Genomic DNA, 21,139 nt, shown 5'->3' with positions numbered 1-21,139 from the left:
ACGCACATACACATGTGTACACGCACACAGGCACACACGCGTGCACACACACAAACACAGACATACTGTAAACAAATTGACACTTCTGACTGCACAGAATTTAACATAACTCTATTAGCAGCCACCTGCCATTGGGGATTATTCCAAATGTGTGAACACCAGAGATTCAGCTTCAAAGAGAAACTTCACGTGTGTAGCGCTTTAACACATTCACACACACACACACACACACACACACACACACACACACACACACAAACACACAAACAAACACAGCAGAGACATGTGGATGTGCATCCACACTGGGACCCTATCTGTGCTGCTGTACAGCAGGCTAGCTGATGTGCAGGTTGCTGGCTGCAACATGCATCATTATGATGTTCACCGACCCCTGGGGGGGGGATCTCTGCTGAGGGGAGGGGAGAGCAAGAGAAGGGGTTATCTGCTGCATCACAGCGATGGGAAACCGCGCTCGCTAGCACCACGTGCCAGCGCATGTGAATGAGGTACCACCGCTCGTGATACACACTGCCAGACCCCAGTGATGAATGTACACAGAAATGTTCACACACACACACACACCTACACACACACCTACACGCATAGAACGCAAAGAAATGTGCACACACACCACAAACACACACGCACAAACCCATAAACACACACACACACAAGCCCATAAACACACACAAAGGCATGAACAAAAACACACACACACAAGCACACGCTCACACACAAAATGCACTTACAGAGAGTGTTAGGGGACAGGTAACTCCTCACCCCCAGCCAAGACACCACCACTCTACTCATAGGGGTGTGTATAGTAGCCAAGGCTTTTAGCATGTCTATTTTATGATATTCATGCAAAATTCAAAACATCTGCCTTCAGTTTTTTATTATTACCATTATTAGATAATACCATCTGGGGGAAAGGGGAACCTGTACTTTCTTTCTTCTTTGTGGCATGTTTTTTCACTTGGAGGATTGTCTATCTCTCTAACGAATATATATCATGTACAAGTGGTGTTTGGTGTGATAATATGTGGCCATCTATAACGGGGGACCACTTCAATATGTCCAATGGGCAAGGAGTGAAGGGGTTATTTTGTGGACTATGAAATGAGAGCAGAGTGGAGCTGTATCTAAAATGGGGGAAACCTGAAATGATGACTGCCATCCTCTATGACGGCTAGCTTGGCCTGCTATTGGCTACTGTCCCCTCGCAGATTATGGAGCTTATAGATGCAAAATAAACACGAGCAGAAGCCAGCAGCGACAGCACCACTATTTACCTTCCAAGAAAACCTAGCTTAGCATCCTCTACAAGGAGGGTAGTGTCGACATACAGGCCTAGGCTGTAATATCCGAGGATCCCTAGCTTTCACTTGTGCCTCAGAAGTAAGTCCTGACGCAGCAGGAATGTCGGGTTTCAAAAACAGCAACGATGGAATCATTTGGCGATAACGCACATTTTTCAGTCAAAGACAGCCCATATTACAGCTAGCCTACGCACAAAAATGACATAATGCAACATAGAGGATATAAGGCGATGGACGTGAGGGGGAGGGGGGGGGGGGGCATATTTATATGACAGGGAATAAATGAATTCCCCGGCCACCAAAATAAGAACTCCACATCTATAAATGATCCGCCACAACTATACGACCACCAGACACCACCACCACCAGCTGTCACAAACGATTAGAGGGACAAGACAAGAAAGTACGGAGGAGATTTTGGGGGGAGGGGTGGGTGGGGAGGGGGGGGAATAGAAAGACAATATGTTGTACCAACGTCATTCATTTCAACGTGTAGCCTGCATGATGGCGCGCCGGGCGTCCCTGCTCGCAACGAACGCGCAGAGCAGCAGCTCGCCTGCTTGCCTTTCCTCCGTGAACCCGCGGCGCACGGCGCACCGGGCCCCGCGCGCGGATCCATTAACGAGTACCGAGGATGAACATTAACAGCACGTTCACGAGCACCAGAACCGCGATCACCATAAAAACCACAAACGTCTGGACGTCCAGGGCCATGGTGGTGATGCGGTAGCAGCGGTAGTAGCAGCGGCGGCAGCGGCAGTCGTTGTGCGTTGAGATGCGGTACAGAGAGAGATGCTCTTTACTGCTGGCGGGCGGGATTCGCCTCTCCGCCTCGATACGTAACAACACCGGCCCAGATATCCACCATTACAGTAAAAGGCAAGAAATACATACAAAAAAAAATCGAAGAAGAAAAAAAAAACGCGCCTGTACGCCTCTTCACACACTACGCGCTTTTTATGATAAAGGCACGGGAACAGAACAGCATCATCATCATCCTCACCATCATCATCATCATCAGTCTGCACCGCGATTTCTCCCCGCTAGTCAACACCCCGCCGGTGTTTGCCTCTTCCCCTACACCGACTATCACCGGCCAATAGATTGTGAAGGCACAGAGAGAAAGAGAGAGAGAGAGAGGGAGAGAGGGAGTCTGTGCGCAAGCTGCTCTCTGCTGCTCAGCCTGCCTACCGGTGAGTAGGGGACCAGGGCCAGAGCGGCTGGGAGGCTGCTGAGAGGCGGGCCCGCATGAATACTGATCAGCGCTCCCCTCAGTCGGATAAACTACCGGCACCAGCCATTAAGAAAGTCGGGGAGGGGGGATAGGGAGGGGCACAGCCTGACCCCCCCACGCCCCGCCCCCTCGCAGACTGTATTGACCACAGAGAGGCAGAGCCCCCCCCCCCCCCCCCCCACCTCCCCATCACCCCGCCCTACACCCCAGCTAAAAATATCGCGTTTCAGTGATTTATCGTTTATCATTAGCAGGGGTCACGTGATGATGAAGGTGAATAGGCTACGTGTCAGAATAATGGAACGCGCTCTTTCCCTACCGAGCCGAGTCCAGCTATCGCGGTCTTATTTCACCTGCGAAGCATCTTCACCCTATGTATCGATCGGACACGCTGCCGGGATCTTTCTCTTATAAACCATAATAATCCGCATATATGGTTAGCCATTGAGCTGCATGGACAAGTTTTGGGATCTTGTGGTAATTTAACAAAAATAATTCACAATATATTCAAATATATATATATATATATATGTTTTCTTTGTAGCCTATACAGTGACGCAGGCTTCCATCTGTAAGTTAGTCATGGCAAGCACGTCATAATTACTGTATCACACAAGAGTGGCCTGCCCTAATCTCTTTCTTGGCGGATCATGAGTGAAGCACATGGAAGATGGTCATAAATGGATTCATGCCTTTAGAAATCTCAGTCGCTCAGGTTGAGTTCACAGGAGATATAAAAGGCAGAGCTACAGGACGGATTGGGATAACCCCCAGGATGCGTTGGGAGTAAATACGGCAAAAAAAGGAAAGCTTTCTTCATCGCTATTTTTAAGGCCATAAATAATTGTCTGGGGCACTCTGGGCCTGAACAACACGCTGATAAAAGCTCTCCCTCCTGAACACCGGGCCATCAGTCTCTAGAACAGTGAGCAGGAAGATGCATCACAGCTCCAAATGACAACCTCCCTCAAATACACTTTTCTTCCCCCTTCATGTGTGTGTGGGTGTGTGTGAGTGTATTTGCTTGAGAGTGAGTGTAAGTGGGTGTAGGGATGTGTGTGTGTGTGTGTGTGTGTGTGTGTGTGTGTGTGTGTGTATGTGTGTGTGTAACACGTGTGTGTGTGTTAGCATGAGAGTGTATCGAAACGTGTGCCCTGTGTGTGTATGTACCACGTGGGTGTGTGCGTCTGTGTCTGCCACGTGTGTGTGTGCGTGCATACGTGTGCGTGTGTGCAGATGTGTATGTGGGGTTGTGTTACATAAGCCCGCTATGTCTCTGTGGGCTTTCACTCCGCTCTCCCTGACATTTAGACAACAAAGGTCACATCTGAAAGTCTAAATATACGCGGACACCAATGCTAATACGCTCATACATATACATACACTACTCAGAGACAGGGGAGCAGGGGGGGGGGGGAATCATTTTAGTAGCCTTTTACTATGTTTCTCGTCTGCATTTTACATTTTACTGATTGCTTTCACACTTCAAAAACCTTTAAAGTGGAATTTCATGATTATGTTGATAAACAAAATGTATGACCGGAATTAGACTTTAAAATGGATTTCTTTTGGCGGAGGCAAAGCGACATAACGTTTTTAACTGCCCCATAAAATCACGGCGGCCTAGTCCCTCCCAAAGAAGAGTGAATGTCAACCCTGGGTCACTCAAATTTTTTTTTTGGAACGAACATCAATCGTTACATAAAAGAACACATATCACAACAGCTCAGATGACTAATCAACGCAAAGACATCAATTCAAACAACAAGCAAGCAAAGTAGTTTCAGGGATGGCAGCGCCCGTATGGAACACCATTGCAACGATAGAAAACGTTGCATTAATGAGCAAACTAAACATCACATACATTCACCGACTCAGCATTAGAAAATAAAACACATTAATTGCTAGAAATGTTCTCAAAAACGCAATCAGAACCTTGACATGCGTGACTGTATGGCTGTTTCGTCAACCAGTGGGTCTTACTTTGCTCCATTTCTTTGAAGGAAAGGCTGTTAAAGCTGGACCCTGAAGCCCAACCTACAGAAGTCTCTGGACGGGTGCTACACCAGAACTCGCATGCTTGTTTACCAACATGCATCTGCAAGGAGGGGCTACCGGACTGAGTGAGAAGGTAGCACCCAGAAGAATGAGGCTGGCCTGTCATGGGCAGAGACACCGGAGCTCCCAGCCAGCGAGCTGGTGCGTTGGGAACCCACACACGGTTGATCACAAGGGCGTCCACATACGTGGATGTATACTGCGTAAAGATGGAGGAGCCGAAAACACTGGCGAACTAGCTAGTTGCAAGGAGGATTGAGAAGATTGGAAGCACTGTTGGAGGACCCGTCGGTCCGAGGACGAGAGAACAAACCTATTCTGTCGATTAGGTGGGAGAACAGGCTGACCCAACACAGCCAGCTTGCGGTGGTCATATTGATACTGATCTTACCGGTAAAAGAGAGGGCGAAAAATGTTCATGGACACCAAGAGATGCAAAAACACATTTCGAGGTCATAAGGACTAACATATCTTTTCGCTATTATTACAGAGCTACTGCTTCTACAACGACCAATACTCCAACCACTACTACGCCTCAAATGGGACAGAGGGGCGACTGATAAAAGATATGAGTTCAATAACAAATCATATGACCTGTGTAACATTTAATAAAAAATAAAATAGAACACGTGCTGTGCTATGCTACCCATTAGCTCAGGCTGTGTCACTGTGTAGATTCCAGCAAGCAGACCCCAAACCCCCCACCTCTCCGCCTCTCACACACACACTCTCTCTGAACCGCATTGGTCATGGTCTGGCGGTGAGCAGGACGGTCTAGCGTGACGGTGAGCCCTCTCCACCCCTTGCCAGAGAGCTCCGTCACGCTCAGCCGATGGATATCACGCCTTCTGAAGTCTGGCGCTCACTTGCGGTACAGCGGTTAGCGGTGGCTAGCAGCACTGGTGTGTGAGAAGACTTTCTAAACTCTGTCTGACACCCCGGGTGCTTGCATTCTCAAACCATACAACACTGGATATTTAACGCTAAACCTTTATTTCTCCAATCAATTCTTATACTTTTTTGCAGACACTTTGATCCAAAGCAACTTATCAGTTTTGAGCCGGTTATGCATCTTGTTCATGAATTGTTGTACCCTGTGGAAATTTGGGGGATCAAACCTGGTTCCTATTAATTGAAAAACTAAATTTGACTTAAAAATTCAGAGACATGGGAATATTTAGTTAAGGTTATATGACTCCCTCATTGGTTTATAAAGTGATTTTCTTTGGTTATAGTTTAGTAAAAAAAAAAAAAAATTTAACTATACATAAGTTATCCTAAAAGGAATAAGGGCCTAAATTATAGAACAAAAAAAAGCACACCTCATCTGAACTGGGTCGAGCAAGTGCAAATGGTCTATGGTGGTAAAATGGTCTATGTACTTCAGTTACAAACTGTGGGCATACTTTGAGTTGAAGAACAGCCACCACATGATAGGTTAAGACCCCCCCCCCCCCCTCCCCCCTCCACCCGGAATAGTCCACATATTGGAGTCTGTGTAAATTAACACATTTGAGCCCTATGGCTGGCTAATGGGAGAGAGCCCACCACACCCATTTCCCCTCTAGTTAGCCAAAACTCTCCTCGTTCTCCATGCCGTCGCCACGACAACCACGCTTCTCGGTTTCCTGCTTCCTCCCCGGCCGCTCTCAGTCGCAAGCAAATGCCTAAAAATAAACGTTTCAACTTTTAAAGTTTTTCCCCCTCCCTGAACTCAGCTTCTGTTGCCATTGTTCAGACATCAGCTGTTGATTCAATTAACTGAAAATGTCCGCAGGTCACAACATAGAAAGAGGTTGTATCTATCCCCCCCACCCTCCCGACCAAACATTAGATACGGAACTAGGCAGAGACACAACTGAGCAAACAGAAAGCATTTTACCAAGAATGTAAATAACCTTGCAGCTAACAGCTGTTTTTTTCAGGGATTCTTTGCCAAATTTGGCCTCGTCTTCGCTATACAATACTAAATGCCAAGTTGAAATGCCAAAAGTAAAAAAAGATTATAAAACACATTGAAACCCTACCTGTGTATCCCATTCCCTATGGCTAGATGCAGATTGATAATGACTAGCTTGCCCTGTGGCACTGCTCTTGGCTTGTAATATTATAGAGCAGATAATAATATGTTCCTAAAGGATTGGTTCTACTCTTTGTTAGTCATGGCCCAAAGATACTATTAACAATATCCATCCCCTTGAAGATGCCACTCCAGCACACAGCGAAAAACACCATCATGTAATTAAATCACTTTAAATAAGAACAGCTCTGGTGCGACCTGTCAAGTAGGCTCCCCCGCTCCTCTGAGACTGCTGCATCACTCTGAAAGGAGATCCCTTGTGAACCCTAATTTGTTGAACTCTGACCTCTGTGGTAAAGATGCACAAATCCTGCTTGGATTTTCTACTGCGGCAAGTTGCATCGGCTGTGGCTTAACAAAGTGTAATTAGCTCCCAGAAGGCAGCACTGATAGGTCAGCAGTTTTAAAAACATTAAAGAAAAAGAAAAAAATACATGCAATTACTTAGAGACAAGGACGAGCCGCACAGGAGGCTAGTCGGTGGATGGGCTGGTTACTTAAGCAAGTCTGTGTTCTCACTGGGCTGTACTGAGCATGCTCACTGGCATGACAATTTGTCAAAATACCATTGACCACCTGGGGAGCCGACACACACACACACGAACAACACCAAAATAATGTTAGTGGGACTGATGGTATTCCAATTATTATTTGATTATTGTGGCTATCAAGGCAGAATAATCCAAACTTCTATCGACACTCTTCCTTTTCTCACACCATACACAAGAGACAAAGAAAAACTCTAGTAGACAGTTAGCTACAGCGGGACAGAGATCACCCTCTTGGAATAACACATCCATTCTAATTGGCTACAAAAGCTGTCCATCAAAGTAAGGATCCAGGAGAAGAAATCCCTTCTTCTTGTTTGAAGATAAAAAATTCCCACACAACTGCTCTCACATGCCGCATTCGAAAGGAAATCACTGCATTGAAATGCTAAAACTCTGCAGAGAGACAGTGTCGGAGCGCAGTGTTCCTATTGGTATTTTTCCTTTGGTAGACGAGTGAATCTCCTCTTATCAAAAGAGATGTACATCAACGGCTGACACCTTGCCGTATAACCATGTGGAACAGTCGTTTTTATGCGTGCACACACACACACACCCACACACACACACACACACACACACACACACGACGCCCCAGGATGCAGGTGTTTTCCCACAGCTGGTACCTGTGAGAGGAGGTACAAACAGCACAGAGAGAAGAGAGGGTGAAGCCAAGGTCAGGGAGGGAAAGAGGAACGCAGGAAGAAGAGGAGCGAGAGAACGAAGAAAGGAGGAGAAGACAGTGATGGAGGGAAGGGATGACGTGCGCTGAGGGCACAGGAAGAGGGAACGCGGTGGTGGTGGTGGTGGGGAGAGAGGTGGGGGGGTGGTTTATGTAACGCGTGACGAAGGGGCTCTCTTCCGACACGGCCCCGCGTAGCGTCGAGTGCAGACGGACGTGGAGAGGACGCTCTCTGGTTTATACACACACAGGAAGAGGCAGCTGCCAGGAGCGTCACCTCGGCCGGGGGGCCCCTGCAGGACCCTCTTTAACTAGCCGCCCGTCTCCGCCGCCGAGGCAGCGCTTCCGTCTCTTTGTCTGGGGGCCGTGAGGAAGATAAAGGGCGGCTGCGGTGGTTATAATGTGGCGATGCTGTGGATAACACCGCCCCGCTGACGTATTGAGCTTCATTAGACGGGACAGCGGCTTCCATCTTAGGTGTACAGGAAAACAGCTGGGGGGTGTGTGTACGGATATAAAGAATATGGTGATCGGAGAATATTTTTTACATTAGATTGCGCCTGACTTTAAATTATTTATCTAGGTTTTTGTGGTTAAAGGGTTTGCTGTTGTTTTGTTGTTTAGTGCATGAGAATGCTAGTGAAGGGATTAAGTGGTTTAAAAGAAAACAGACTTGAACACTTCACTCCTCTGGCAGATTTCCCCTCGGGAATGAAGACAGAACTGGATCTTATGTTATACTGTGCTGTCTAACTGGTTTTGCAGAATCCAATGACAATCTCCTTTCTATTCAAGTAATGGCTGCCATAAAAATCCGGCACCTTGTCTCAAGAACCAATCACAACTGATCAAACTAGATTCTTGAATACACACCTCATGCTATTCAGGCAATCCAAATAACCTCAGAACAAAAGTTTTTATTTATGTTGGCCCACCAGTGAAAATGCCTGTAATATAGCCACCCTGCACTCTATCCAGCAGTTCAGCAGAAGCAAAGTAATCAATGTACAATGAATTGTAAGACGCTTTGGAAGCGTCTACCATGAGATTACATGTAAATGTATAATGGATAATCATGCCGCATGTACCAAGTAGGCACGCTTACAGTAAAGAATGAATGTCAGTTGCCATCACATTTACACAGGTCTGTGCATTCACATTTTGTGCTTGGAGCTGGGCACATAAAGTGCTACAGAGAAATAAAACAACAGTTAGTCATGGGATTAGCATAGCCTCAATGTGCCTCTAGGGCCGTGCGCTTTGGCGACTATCAGCGGAGGAAGAGGTGGAAACACGCTTCTGTAGGAGAAACCCTCTCAAACAGTTACGTAAAGGCCTTAATCACCGTCGCCCTCATTCTCCAACTATTCCCTGCACATATGCACAACATACCCACACACATAAACACAGGCAGGCGCACATGCACACACGCATGCACTCACACACACACAAAAACACATGTGGTTGTAGTCCCTTGTATGCTCACGTATGTGAGTTTCAAAGTTCATAAACTGCAAAGTGCATTAACACCTATGTGCATGTATACACACACAGGGTCACACGCGTACACACACACACACACACACACACCTGACAATGTGCCACCTATTCTTTGGAGAAAGAAAGAGCATAGAGAGATCCAACACGCCCACTCTCCTGGATTCTTTTAGCAACGCTACTATTTATCGTAGTCCACCGCGTGCTGTAACAGCATTAGCTCGTGGCTACGGAAAAGCAGCGTACCTACAAGCTGCTAGCCTGGCAACCCAACCGGCATTGAATGAACCGCGATAGTGTGGAACGTAACATGTACGAGCATGGCTATTTTGAGCAGGACAGATTTACAGCCTTCCTCTGACAGCCTTCCAAAATAAAGGGTTGTGGTGAAGGAGGATTCACACATATTCACACAATCTGTTTGACGGAGATATTACTAACCCATGTTCCATATTTCTAGGAAAATAATGAAATTCTCAATGCAGTGACTCACACGAGCCTGGCAGGATGAATCCTGACTCTATCAGAGGGGAATTTGAAATGAGAGTCTATATATGAGAGGAAGTACCCAAGAGACTGAGAGGAGAGGGCAAAGCATCTTAGCTTTTGAAGACTATTTACAGGCTCTGTGCTTAATACCATTAAATACATTTTCTTAGATCTGATGCTGGTAGTGTCTGTGTGCTAAACTGTTTTTTCTATTTTTCTGCATGTGTGGTGACATGCGTGCGTGTGTCTGGGTGTCTGTGTGTCTATGTGATGTGTGAGTTAGTGAATAAGTGAGCATGTGAGTGAGTGAGTATGCGAGTGAATGAGCAGGCAAGTGAGTGAGCATGTGAGTGAGTGAGTGAGTGAGCATGTGAGTGAGTGTGGGAGCATGTGAGTGAGGGAGTGTTTTTAGTGAGGTTGGCGCCTTCATCCCAAATGCTGAGCCCGTCTCCCGCATGCTGACTCAACCATTCATAATGAACAATGTTGCGTCATGTGATAAGATGGGACAGGTCGCTCTAGAAAAGGGAAAAACCTCAGCTTCCCCAAGCTTTTTAACAACTGCTTACCTAAACCTTTAGACGGAGCATCAAAGACCAGAAAAAGAAAAAGTGCCAGCGTGGGAACTAGCATTAAGGGTTACCGCTACTCTTCTGAATACCACCATTTGTTTCTGAAATGGGGGTATGTGTACCCCTAGGTGTACTTTGAAGGATTGCAGGTGGTACCTCTCAATTGTGTCAAGTGTGTCCTTTTTTTTGTTCAAAATATTGGGCATGAACAATTGTAGAATAATTCTTCATAAAATTTGTATAATCTTAATACCAACTTCAAGACAATGGTACTGGCCTACAATGCGGTCAACGAACTAGCCCTGCCGATCTCCAAGCGTTAGTCGGACCTCACACCCAGGCTCGAGCGCTCCGCTCAACTGCCTCAGCTGGACGCCTGGTACCGCCATCGCTAAGAGCAAGCAAAGGTCGCACAACAAAGTCACAACCCAATGGTGGAACAAGCTCCCTGCCGATGTCAGGACTTCAGAGTCGCTCACCAGTTTAAGCAAGAGACTCAAGGCTCACTTGTTCAGACTTCACCTGGACTCTGCATAGCCTCCCACCTTATCTGCCCCTTCACCTCCCTAACTCTAAAAACACCCCTCTTACGCACTAATTGTATGTTTGTATATCCTGGAACTTAATGTATGCATTGATTGTATCTTGTACATCCAGACACTTAAAAATAGTGCTTAGCATTGTATAGCATCTTACCCTAGCTTTATTGAATACGAGGAATGGGTTAACATAGCAATAGTAAGTGCTTGGCCTTACTGTACCGACGGCGATATTTTGATGTACTTGTTGTAAGTCGCTTTGGATAAAAGTGTCTGCTAAATGCCCTAAATGTAAATGAAACATCTCAAGCCCATCTTTTGCGTTAAAAACACTATGATTTGTATTTTATAGAGAAAGAATGAGGGGTGCGTGGGGGATTTGGGGGTGGAGAGAAATCCAGATGAAACGAGGGAAAAGAGAGAAGGTATGAGCGGTGGTGGTAGTTATGCACTGCAGCGACTTTACGATCAATCTCTCTCTGCCCACGTTTTCTGGGCTCCATTAGTTGCCCTGAAAGTGGGACTGTTAAGCATGCGACACAATGTATCACAAAACTGTTGAGAATAAATCCTGGCACGGAATACACACACATGACCACATCAAGAATGCATGATTTACCAGAAATAGGACACACACACACAAACACAAACACATACACAATTTGAAATTGTGCAGCAAATCATCTCCTCTTATATGGACAGAGGACATTGTGTGTGTGTGCGTGTGTGTGTTTGTGCATTTGCGCGCGTGTGTGTGTGTTCTACCTCACAAGGGATGTGGTTTAGAACCAGCAGACGGCTCTGTGCTGCTGTGGTATTTGGACTTTGCTATGCAAACGATACTAAAGCACCATGTTCACGATTCTCCTGTCAAATTAAAAGCCCCCGGGGATCCAGACTCCTTCCCTTTTCCCACCAAGGAGGGTCATGACACAAGGAGCCTCCACACAATGAGAGCATCTCCCTCTATTCCTCTGTGTCTCTCCCACGTCATTTTCTCTCTAGGTCTCTCTCTCTCTCTTGCACTCTCTCTCTCTGGCACCCACACACGGTCCCCATTTAGTTCACACTGCCTAAAGATAGAAACCAGGAGATGAAGAGGAGCATGCCAGTGTCATGGCAACAATGTGCACCAGCAGCATCACAAACACTATTTAAACTGGGAGTGGGCTATGGGCTAAGAGGGGGGGTGTGGAGATGGATATGGAGGGGGTGGAAGAGGACAGGGGGGATTCGTAATCAGAACGATTGTCTCATTCCTGGCTCGTGAGTGAACATATCTTGCAATTGTGACACGAGATTCACTTCAAAGGCGGTTTGAGGTATGCGGTAGGAAAGGAAAGGGTAAAAGGGGAGCAAATAGACTGATGTTGAAAGCCACGATTTCCTCACTTGTGATAGATAAATCACTATTACAATAATTATGCTGTGATATTCTTACACTGATATAATACCTAATATATTATATCTGTATATGTATTATTTATTTAAACAAGGGAAAGTGTTCTTTGTTTCTATATTTAGAGGTTAACTTGGGAACTATGTCAATGCCATACATAGCTAACATACAACCTAGAGTGGAACACAAGTTACATGCCTGTAATTCCCTCAGATTAATGGTGGGTGGGAATTAACGCTGATCTAATAATCTATGATGATCAATCCTTCATGCTTTGACACATGATCCGTTTTAACACCGAGTGTTAAAAATAACCACTTCATTTTTTTAAATAATTCAATTACAGACAAAAGCGGTGCTAGCTTGCTCACTAGAGTCTTAATCTTCAGGTCATTTTTCAGAAACTGCATTTAAATATACCTTAACTGGCTAACCAGAATCATTTCAGCGGGACAAAGCTTCCCAACCGAGGGCCAGTTTCGTCTTGGGAACTCCAGCTACATTATTCCCATGCATTCGGAGGCGGATATTACACAACACAGGAAGACATGTTACACTTGCTATTACATGGCTTTAGAAATGGGTGCATTAAGCTAGTGGGATTTCCTTTGATGTTCTGTTGTTACAGCGACCTTTTGCTTACAATTACATGTATTATACTGTATGTGGTTAGCAAAAGGGTCTCTATCACCGCAGGCTACTTCACTTTAATGTGGTTTTAGGAGGCAAGTTTGCTTTAGTCCTGGTCAGCATAATGAAATGGTGCTGTTTATTTGAACATTGGTCCTTTGAGTATGGATCCTCTGCTTATTGATAGTAATAATACTGTTCCCGTTAAACATTCAAAAACTGTTTGGAACAGGCCGATTTGCAGCTTTCTCGATAGTCGCTCATCCAAACAACTGCACACTGCATTTGCTGAAGTCGTTAGGACGAACGGGTGTCAATAAGATTCAAGGACAGTCAGACAAACCGAGACTCCACTAGTTATAGTTAGACTAGTTAGTAATCATTATGAATGTGTATGCATGTATGCATGATTGTTTACTGTAATTGTCGCAATTCTAAGAAATATAATAATTATAGATATTCATACACATGATATTTTTAAGTTAATTACGTGCTCTGTGTGTGTGTGTGTGTGTGTGTGTGTGTGTGTGTGTGTGTGGGGGGGGGGTGTGTGTGTGTGTTCTGTGTGTGTGTGTGTGTGTGTGTGTGTGTGTGTGTGTGTGTGTGTGTGTGTGTGTGTGTGTGTGTGTGTGTGTGTGTGTGTGTGTGTGTGTGTGTGTGTGTGTGTGACTCACTATGTTAACCTGCAGCGGCCCTGATCCTGGTCTGAGCAGCCTTCTCCTGCAGCTCCCCGTGTCTCCATTGCGCAGACGGACGGAGGACGACGACTGGCCTTCACAGACTGGACGAAGAGACGCACAGACAGACAGACCCACGTCAGATGTACAGATCGACAGACAGCCACACAGTCAGACGCATCGACAGAAAGACCCATCAACTCAAACACGATACCTAGTGTTTAAATACAGAACACGATACAAAACACATCACGCATCAAGGACAATATTAGAACCGTGGGGGGGGGTACCTGTTTGCTGGCGGAGTAGGGCCAGGGTGCTCAGGGTGCCTGGAGCCAGAGGAAGGGACCGGCAGCGCTGCAGGGAGGCCCTGAGTGGGGGCTCCAGCGGGGACACCCCGGGGGGCCGCGAGAGGGCCTGCAGGGGACTGAGTGATTAGGACATGGACCGCCCGCCCATGGCAGACACTACCCCGGCTAATGTGCTTACATGTCACACATTCACACAGGCTCACACACAAAACACACACTTTCATGTTCACACACACATACATGCATGCATGCATGCTCACAGACACACATACGCATACTCACACACACACACACACACACACACACGCACACACATCTGCTAACAAACATGCGCGCTCACATGTACTCACACACAAACACACACGCATGCTCACACACACACACACACACACACAAACACACACACACACGCAAATATGCTCACACTCACATCGGCTCACAAACACGCTCGCTCACATGTACTCACACACACACACACACACTTGCTCACAAGCATTCTCTCACACACAAACACACCCATATTCGCACACACACTTGCCCTTCAAATCACATGTTTTTATGCCTTAGTCCCCTGTTCTTTATTTTGCTGTGAATTAAAGCACTTCACCTCCTGCAGGTCTATTCCGGTGAGGTGGATTATAGTGTGCAGCGTGGCTGGCAGTGAACCATGGGAGACTATACATCATTCAGACCAGGTGCACTCTCTCAGGTTAAGGAGAAGTGACTTTGAGTAAGGAGCAGGAGAGCCATAGCGCTTATGGGGGCGATGAGGCGGGAAATTGGCCAGAAAAAAAAAAATGATGTTGAAATAAAAAGATAGAGCCAAACATAAGCAGAACGGAACAATGTGAAAATGAGTAAAAATAGAAGGAGCTGAGATCGGTAAGAGAAGTTGAGGAACGGACATGGTTAGAGACGGGAATAATAAAAGGAAACGGAGAGGGGATGACAGACAGGAGAGGGAGACGGAGAGACAATTGAAGGGAGGGAAATGGAGGTAGAAGGGCAGTGCCCGGAGGCCTCAATAAATGGGCCGGGGCACGCATGCATTGTTGTGCGTGGTGGTGAGTGTTTAAATGCCGGGTTAGTGCTGGGCTTCCCTTCGGCGTCTGCAGTGTGTGTTTGATTCATTATGGGCTGGTGAAGGCTATATTTATCACTGGGTTGGCGGAGTCGGCTGGCCTGAGCCTCTGCCCTCCTGCACTTACTCTTTCTCCACATCAGCATGAGATTCATGATATTTACTTTGGATTTTTTTGTCACTGTCAACGCTTTTGATCCTTTTTGATTGCTTAGTTTTTGTTTAATGCACGAGTTCATTGCCTTTTTCTGAACTTGAATTTGAATGTCCTAAATTTGTGCCCCACGTTTCGTGTCTATGCGTCGCATGATCTTACTCTGTGGTGCAGTTGCGTGGCCTGCGTCTCCATAGCGACGCTGGTTTCTATGACAGAGTGGGGTCTGGAGCGGCCGGCCATCCTCGTCCTCTGGCCCGGGGGGTAGGCGGCGTGCGTCGCGGCCGCCGGCGCCGGCCTGCGTCTGCGCCGGCAGAGCGAGCCCACCTCGGCGTAGCCCGGGTACAGATCCCCCTCTGGCGGGGGGGGTGGTCTCCCACTGTCCAGCAGGGCCGAGGCGGGGCGGGGCCGAGGGCGGGCAAGGTGGGAGGGCTTGGGTCGCGCCCGGACCTTCCAGGAGCTACAGTGAGTCGGCGGGATCGGGCTGGACCGATCTTTGCCGCCGGCTGATTGGACGACGGCAATCTGCTCGCACAGCTGTGATAGGCAGAGACTACTTGGTACCCGTTGTCTGATTTGTAAAAACGTTGAGAATGTCTTTACACGTTAACCACATATTTGTGTATGAATCCCAACTGAAAACTAGTTGGCAGTTGCCGAACCAAGCGTGAACGTTGGGTTCTGTGATTACTCAGCATGCGTAACAATCCATCCACCCAATCGGGCCGCGCCTTTTAACGGCCATATTACGAGACTCACAACAATTACAGGAGACAGGTGGGTTTGTTCTGTAAACAATCTGGGGATTAGGGAGCAGGATCGACTCGGTGTCATCGTTTCTCTCTGTCTAAACGCGCTTTTCCCACAGTCTTCCTTTGTGGCCTCCGCCCCATGCTAGGACCGCTGAGCACTGAGGGATGTCATATCGGATCTTGTTATTGGGAGAGTTAGCCGGGGCTAACGTGCCCTGACTTGCTGGTGTGAGACTGGAGTGGTGGGGGGGAGGAAGGATGACTAATGCCTCTGCAAGAGCGTGCAGAGTGTGATGGGGGAATGGGGAGGTGGGGAGGGGTGTAGAGGAAACCATTGCAGCTCGTGGGGGAACCACACACATCTATGGTAGACTGGGTTTCCTGCTATGCTAGGAGAAGTAGGGAACGGGAAGAGATAGGTGGGGGGTGGGTATATGTTGTTGTCGTTCATCAGTTCTCTTAAGTTCTCGACTTCCCTCTCCTCTCCAACAGATGGAGCAAAAGGACAACTGTACAATAGTGTGGCTGTGCGTGTGTGTGTTTTGCAAGTGTCGGGCTGTGTGTGTGTTTGTGTGTGTGAGTGACTTGAACACTTCCTTAAGGCTTGTACTTAATGAACTGGGAATTAAAGGAGGTTAAAATTGTGGATGGAGCGAAGATGATGGTAATTTGGTCATGAGCAGTTGTTACATGATGCGTAGCATGGACAATGATGTAAATGATGGCATTAGGATTGCAATGGAAATCGAGTTAGGCCATGAACCCAATACACACTGAAACATTATATACCTATGGTTAACATACTTTAATGAATACTTGTGTTATTCTAAAATAATAACATTTCCACTACGTTTTTTAATCAAATATAAGAATGTTTCATAAGAGCAACCGATAATACCGTATTTCCTAGAGCCAAATACAATAGATTTACCACATATTCTGATATCAACACATACCTTGAATATTTCCTCTGTGGAGTCTGATGGTGGCACACTATTGGCTATACTCTCCTTGTCTCCCGCCTGTGATTGGCTGGTTAATTCCTGTGTCTGGTGTGAATCAGGTGGAGCCTCAGTGGAATCTTGCTCATTTCCTGAAGAGTGTCCCTCTGCCTTTTCCTCTGGACAAAGCTGGGCCGAGGAAGCCATTCGGGCAACATAGGCAGACACATTCTCCCTGTCTCGCTTCGGGTTGGGCCGGGCCATGGGCTTCTCTATTGTCACCAGGGCCCTCTGAACAGCCTGCCTGTGTGTAGGTTTCTCTGCACCCTCTGAACAGTGAATTCCATTGACAGCGGGTGACTCTGGGCAAGTTCTAAAGGCCCTCAGAACCACGGTAGGGGAACGTGCGTCCCCAGTGGTGGCTTTGCCATGCCTCTCCAGGGTGCTAGACTGGGAGGGTTTGGGGATATTGGGGGAGGGCAGGGGGACTGGGTGTCCTTGACTGTGCAGAGTAAAGGACCCGCCGCTGTGAATGGTTTCAACGGGGCGTTCTCCCGCACGGGGCGAGTCCAGTGGGGTCTTCCCTTCCTCTGGGGGGGAGAACGAACGAGACGTCGGAGTCGACCGCCATTTTCTCGCGTTCTCTGCGAAGCTGTTAAAGAACTTTAAAAAGCCACCGAAATGGCCCTTGCTGTCCAAGTGTTTCGGGGGCGCCGGTTGGAAATCTCTGACGGATTCAAAGTCTACCGAGGCGCAATCTGAGTCCATGGTTTTGTCCAGAGTGGGGAGCTCAGAGTCAAAGCTCCTCTCAGAGAACACGGGATTGGCCTTGCCCAGCAGAGAGATCCTCCGCAAGTAACTCCACACATCTGGGCCCTTGGCTCTCCTCGGTCCCCCCAGGTGGGCCTTGGGGCTGCCCCGAACGCTCTGCTCCTCGCAGCCGGCAGCTATGTTGTTACAGTTGGTCGAGTTGCTACTAGCCGTCCTTTTAGCATAGCAAACTCTCTCCGGCGGCTTACAGCCATTCTGGGTCACGGCTTCTTCGGCGGGAGCGGGGTAGTGGTTCTCGGACGGGGCCGGCAGTTCAAGGTCTTCAAAGGAACACTCGTATTCCGAGGTGTAGCCTGCGTAGGAGTGCCTCTTGGCGCGGTGCTTCAGCGTTCCCCTGCTGGGCTGCCCGGGTGTTCCAAAGTCATGGCAGAAGGAGTCCTCGTCCACAAAGGAGCTGCCAAACTTGGCACTGGACAGCTTCCCCGTTTTCCCCCTGAAGACCGACGGGGACTTGAGTTTCTTGAAAGAGCGGACCTTGTCGGCGAAGGACAGCTTGGGGACCGAGGCCTCCCCAGGGAGGATCATGGAATGGGGTCTCCTCTCCAGCTCTGAGGCCCCCTTCTTCCGGGTCAGGATCTTCCAGATCCCCCCGGTGGCGCGACGGTCCCTCCGGAGCACCTCAGGCGGCCTGTCCTTCCCGGGGGTCTTGGGAAGGGGAACCTGGGGAGCCTGGTCTTCCGGCGGTGGTCCCGCGGCGGTGATCCCAGGCAGCGTCTCTTGAATGCACACACTGCTCGTTTCATTCTGGACGTCCAGGGAAACGCTGAACAGGCGGTTGACGAAGCCGTTGGGTTTGGGGCTCGGGGGGCCGGCGTTGTTTGTGTCCTCCATGTTCTCACATCCCACGATGTCAGCTCGCTTCAATAGCCGTCATGTTTGCCTCATAAACACACACAAGCACACATGCACCTAGAGAGACAAGAATGTGTTATTATTCATAACAGATTTATATTGCTTTCTTTCATTTGCCTGGGGGAGACCCAACACACGTTTGATAACTGTGAGTCAGCAAACAGAATGCCCCCCACACTGCATGCTCGGTGCATATTGGTAATTATTCAGACATGAGAGCCCCTCAACCATTTATACCAGGAGAAGCTGTTGTCATGGAAACGTATAATACAGAGCTATCTGGTCACTCCAGCCCTGCTGTCCAACAGTGACATCACCATCTAGCTGAAATAACATTTCCTGAGGCAGAGGACTTGACTCGAACAGGCCTCCTTTACCATTGCCTGTTAATTACCCCCCTTTTCATAATGGCTACGTTTGATGTAGGCCAAGGTTGTAATTTTGTACTCAGATGACCAATTATAACGCATTATTATTTTAGAATCATCCAATTTTATTTCTAAAGAGCTCCGGGCCTTACATTTTTTACCATTTAAATGGAGATAATTTTTCTATATTGTGACAAATCAGTTCACTTCACATGCTGTTTTTTGAATTGCTGATAAACCTTCCTTAATCTTGCTGATAGACTCCGTGTTGCCATATATCTCAAAGCACTTTCATAAGAATACAATACTTTTACATCATATAAAATTACGAAAAACAATCTAACACTTCAATCATTGAGCTCCATTGATTGACCAGTCTCACGATATTCGGCCACTTCTATACGTGCTACACTTCAACGTTATACAACCAATCAGCGGGTCGATCTAATTAATTGATCCACCGTATCGATCACAGCAGGTAGACATGTCAACATCACCACGGTGTAGTTCTTTAGTCAGCCGAAGCTACTCAAAACAAAGTAAGGCTACTCTAAACACTTAGTTCGCAAACCTTTGGCTATTTCCCGTGTATTAGACATACAGGGGGATACTTACCAGGATGCAGATTTCTTAGGCGGCGATTCAACAAAGTTAAAAAATAAGCTATATTCACTTTCCTCCAAAAAGAACCCGGTTAAGAAACCTTCCGCGACACAACAAAACACAGTGAAAAAACGCTTTTTCTATTACCAAACCCTACACGTTTTGTATCCATCAGTAAAACCGATCAGAAGCCTAACGTCGATGATAGCCATTCTTCGGGGAGCCGCAGAAGTTGAATCTAAACTTCTCCAACTATCGGGAAAGAAATGGGAGCAACTCACCAAGTGAGGCAGAGACGCGTGAACTCTTGCCCTGCGCCCAAAAGCTCCAGCAGACGCCGACACGCAGGTCTGTGGTGAGAAACTCGCAGTGCACGCTGACGCCCAACTGCCAGGGGAACCGCACACACACGTGCACTTTTCTTTCACGGACGCACGCGGGTGGTGGTGGATACGAGCGCGCGCACACACACGCACAAAGGCATGCAGATATTTCCTTATAAATGCCTCGGTTACCTCCTCTCCAAAGCCTAGCTGTTAAATATCCACTCTGTTTGGCCAGTTTGTTGTGTTTGACTTGGCACTGATCGTTTTCAAAGGAACATGGCAGTGAGAAAGAGAGGTGATTGACTGAACTCTGGTCTCACATTGTGGACCTCCTTTGGGATTTACGTTGAATGTGAAAATCCCTCTATTGAAAAAACACAATGGGGGGGGGGACTGAAGGAATTCACTAAAAACTAAACAGCCACCACCACCAATCCATAGCTGCGCGAGAGGAGATGGTGCCTAAATTTAAACATTTCCTCTTTGTCCCGTTTTGGGCCCATTGTCATTGCATGGCGTTCTCCCTTCTGCACAGGAAGGAGTGGATCTGACATCGACGCTCTCGGTCTGACAATGCCCGGAAGTCTGTCTGACTGTATGTAAATATCGCTGTATGTCCATGTTCCCCTTCCCTGTGTGCCTACTCTACTACCGTACCCCTCTCTAGCTCCCCTAACAGAACCAGCGCCCCAAGTTGGCTGTACACAAGCTGTCTTATGGCGGTCACACACTCACACTCACTCCCACAAACACCCCAACATAATCATGATTGATCAGTCCATTGTAAAGTGGAACCTCATCCTCTAAAGAACCTCCTTTCCTCCGGTGGTGTGTCCTCACAGCAGCGAAGAGGAACACAGCCTCATCGTACAATTTCAGATTCTATTTTTCTATTTCTTCAAACGTTCAGTTGCTATCGCCTGAGGTTTTTCTCTTTCCTTATGTTCTGAAACCGCTCTGCGCCCAATTCTTGTTGTTTGTCTCGCATCCCCCCCCCCCCCCACCATCTCAGGCTCAGTCACTTCCTCAGGACCCTGGCCTTCCTGCTGTGGCTGTTGTCCCATCCCGTTTTAAAAGACATCCTGCCACGACCCCAGGCACAACAACGGCGGACCCCAACAAGGACCGGCTCTGCCATGCAGACCAACATATATTAATACCATAAAACCCACATTCTGGTAGCTCACCCACTGAGG

At 47.5% G+C, this 21,139-nt stretch overlaps 1 protein-coding gene across 5 annotated transcripts in view; it reads right to left on the bottom strand.

Moving 5' to 3' along the window:
* Positions 1-19,964, bottom strand: part of arhgef9a (Cdc42 guanine nucleotide exchange factor (GEF) 9a) — a 42,098-nt gene extending 22,134 nt beyond the window's left edge. For 3 of the 5 annotated variants that reach the window (XM_079744463.1, XM_079744459.1, XM_079744461.1), the window contains exons 1-5: positions 19,630-19,861; positions 16,979-18,703; positions 15,433-15,807; positions 14,015-14,141; positions 13,722-13,828 (exon numbers count right to left, since the gene is read on the bottom strand). In XM_079744463.1, coding sequence (XP_079600589.1) covers positions 13,722-13,828; positions 14,015-14,141; positions 15,433-15,807; positions 16,979-18,625 — 2,256 coding nt within the window. In that variant the 5' untranslated portion in view covers positions 18,626-18,703; positions 19,630-19,861. Of the gene's footprint in view, positions 1-13,721; positions 13,829-14,014; positions 14,142-15,432; positions 15,808-16,978; positions 18,704-19,629; positions 19,862-19,898 lie in introns of those variants that run through there. The other 2 variants (XM_079744460.1, XM_079744462.1) reach the window with 2 other exon arrangements.
* Positions 19,965-21,139: the final 1,175 nt, after the last annotated feature.

This window comes from Pollachius pollachius (genome assembly GCF_949987615.1).
Source record: "Pollachius pollachius genome assembly, chromosome: 10".
Classification (NCBI taxonomy): domain Eukaryota; kingdom Metazoa; phylum Chordata; class Actinopteri; order Gadiformes; family Gadidae; genus Pollachius; species Pollachius pollachius.
The sequence above is the reverse complement of the archived record's forward strand: the minus strand, read 5'-3'. Positions and strand labels throughout refer to the sequence as shown.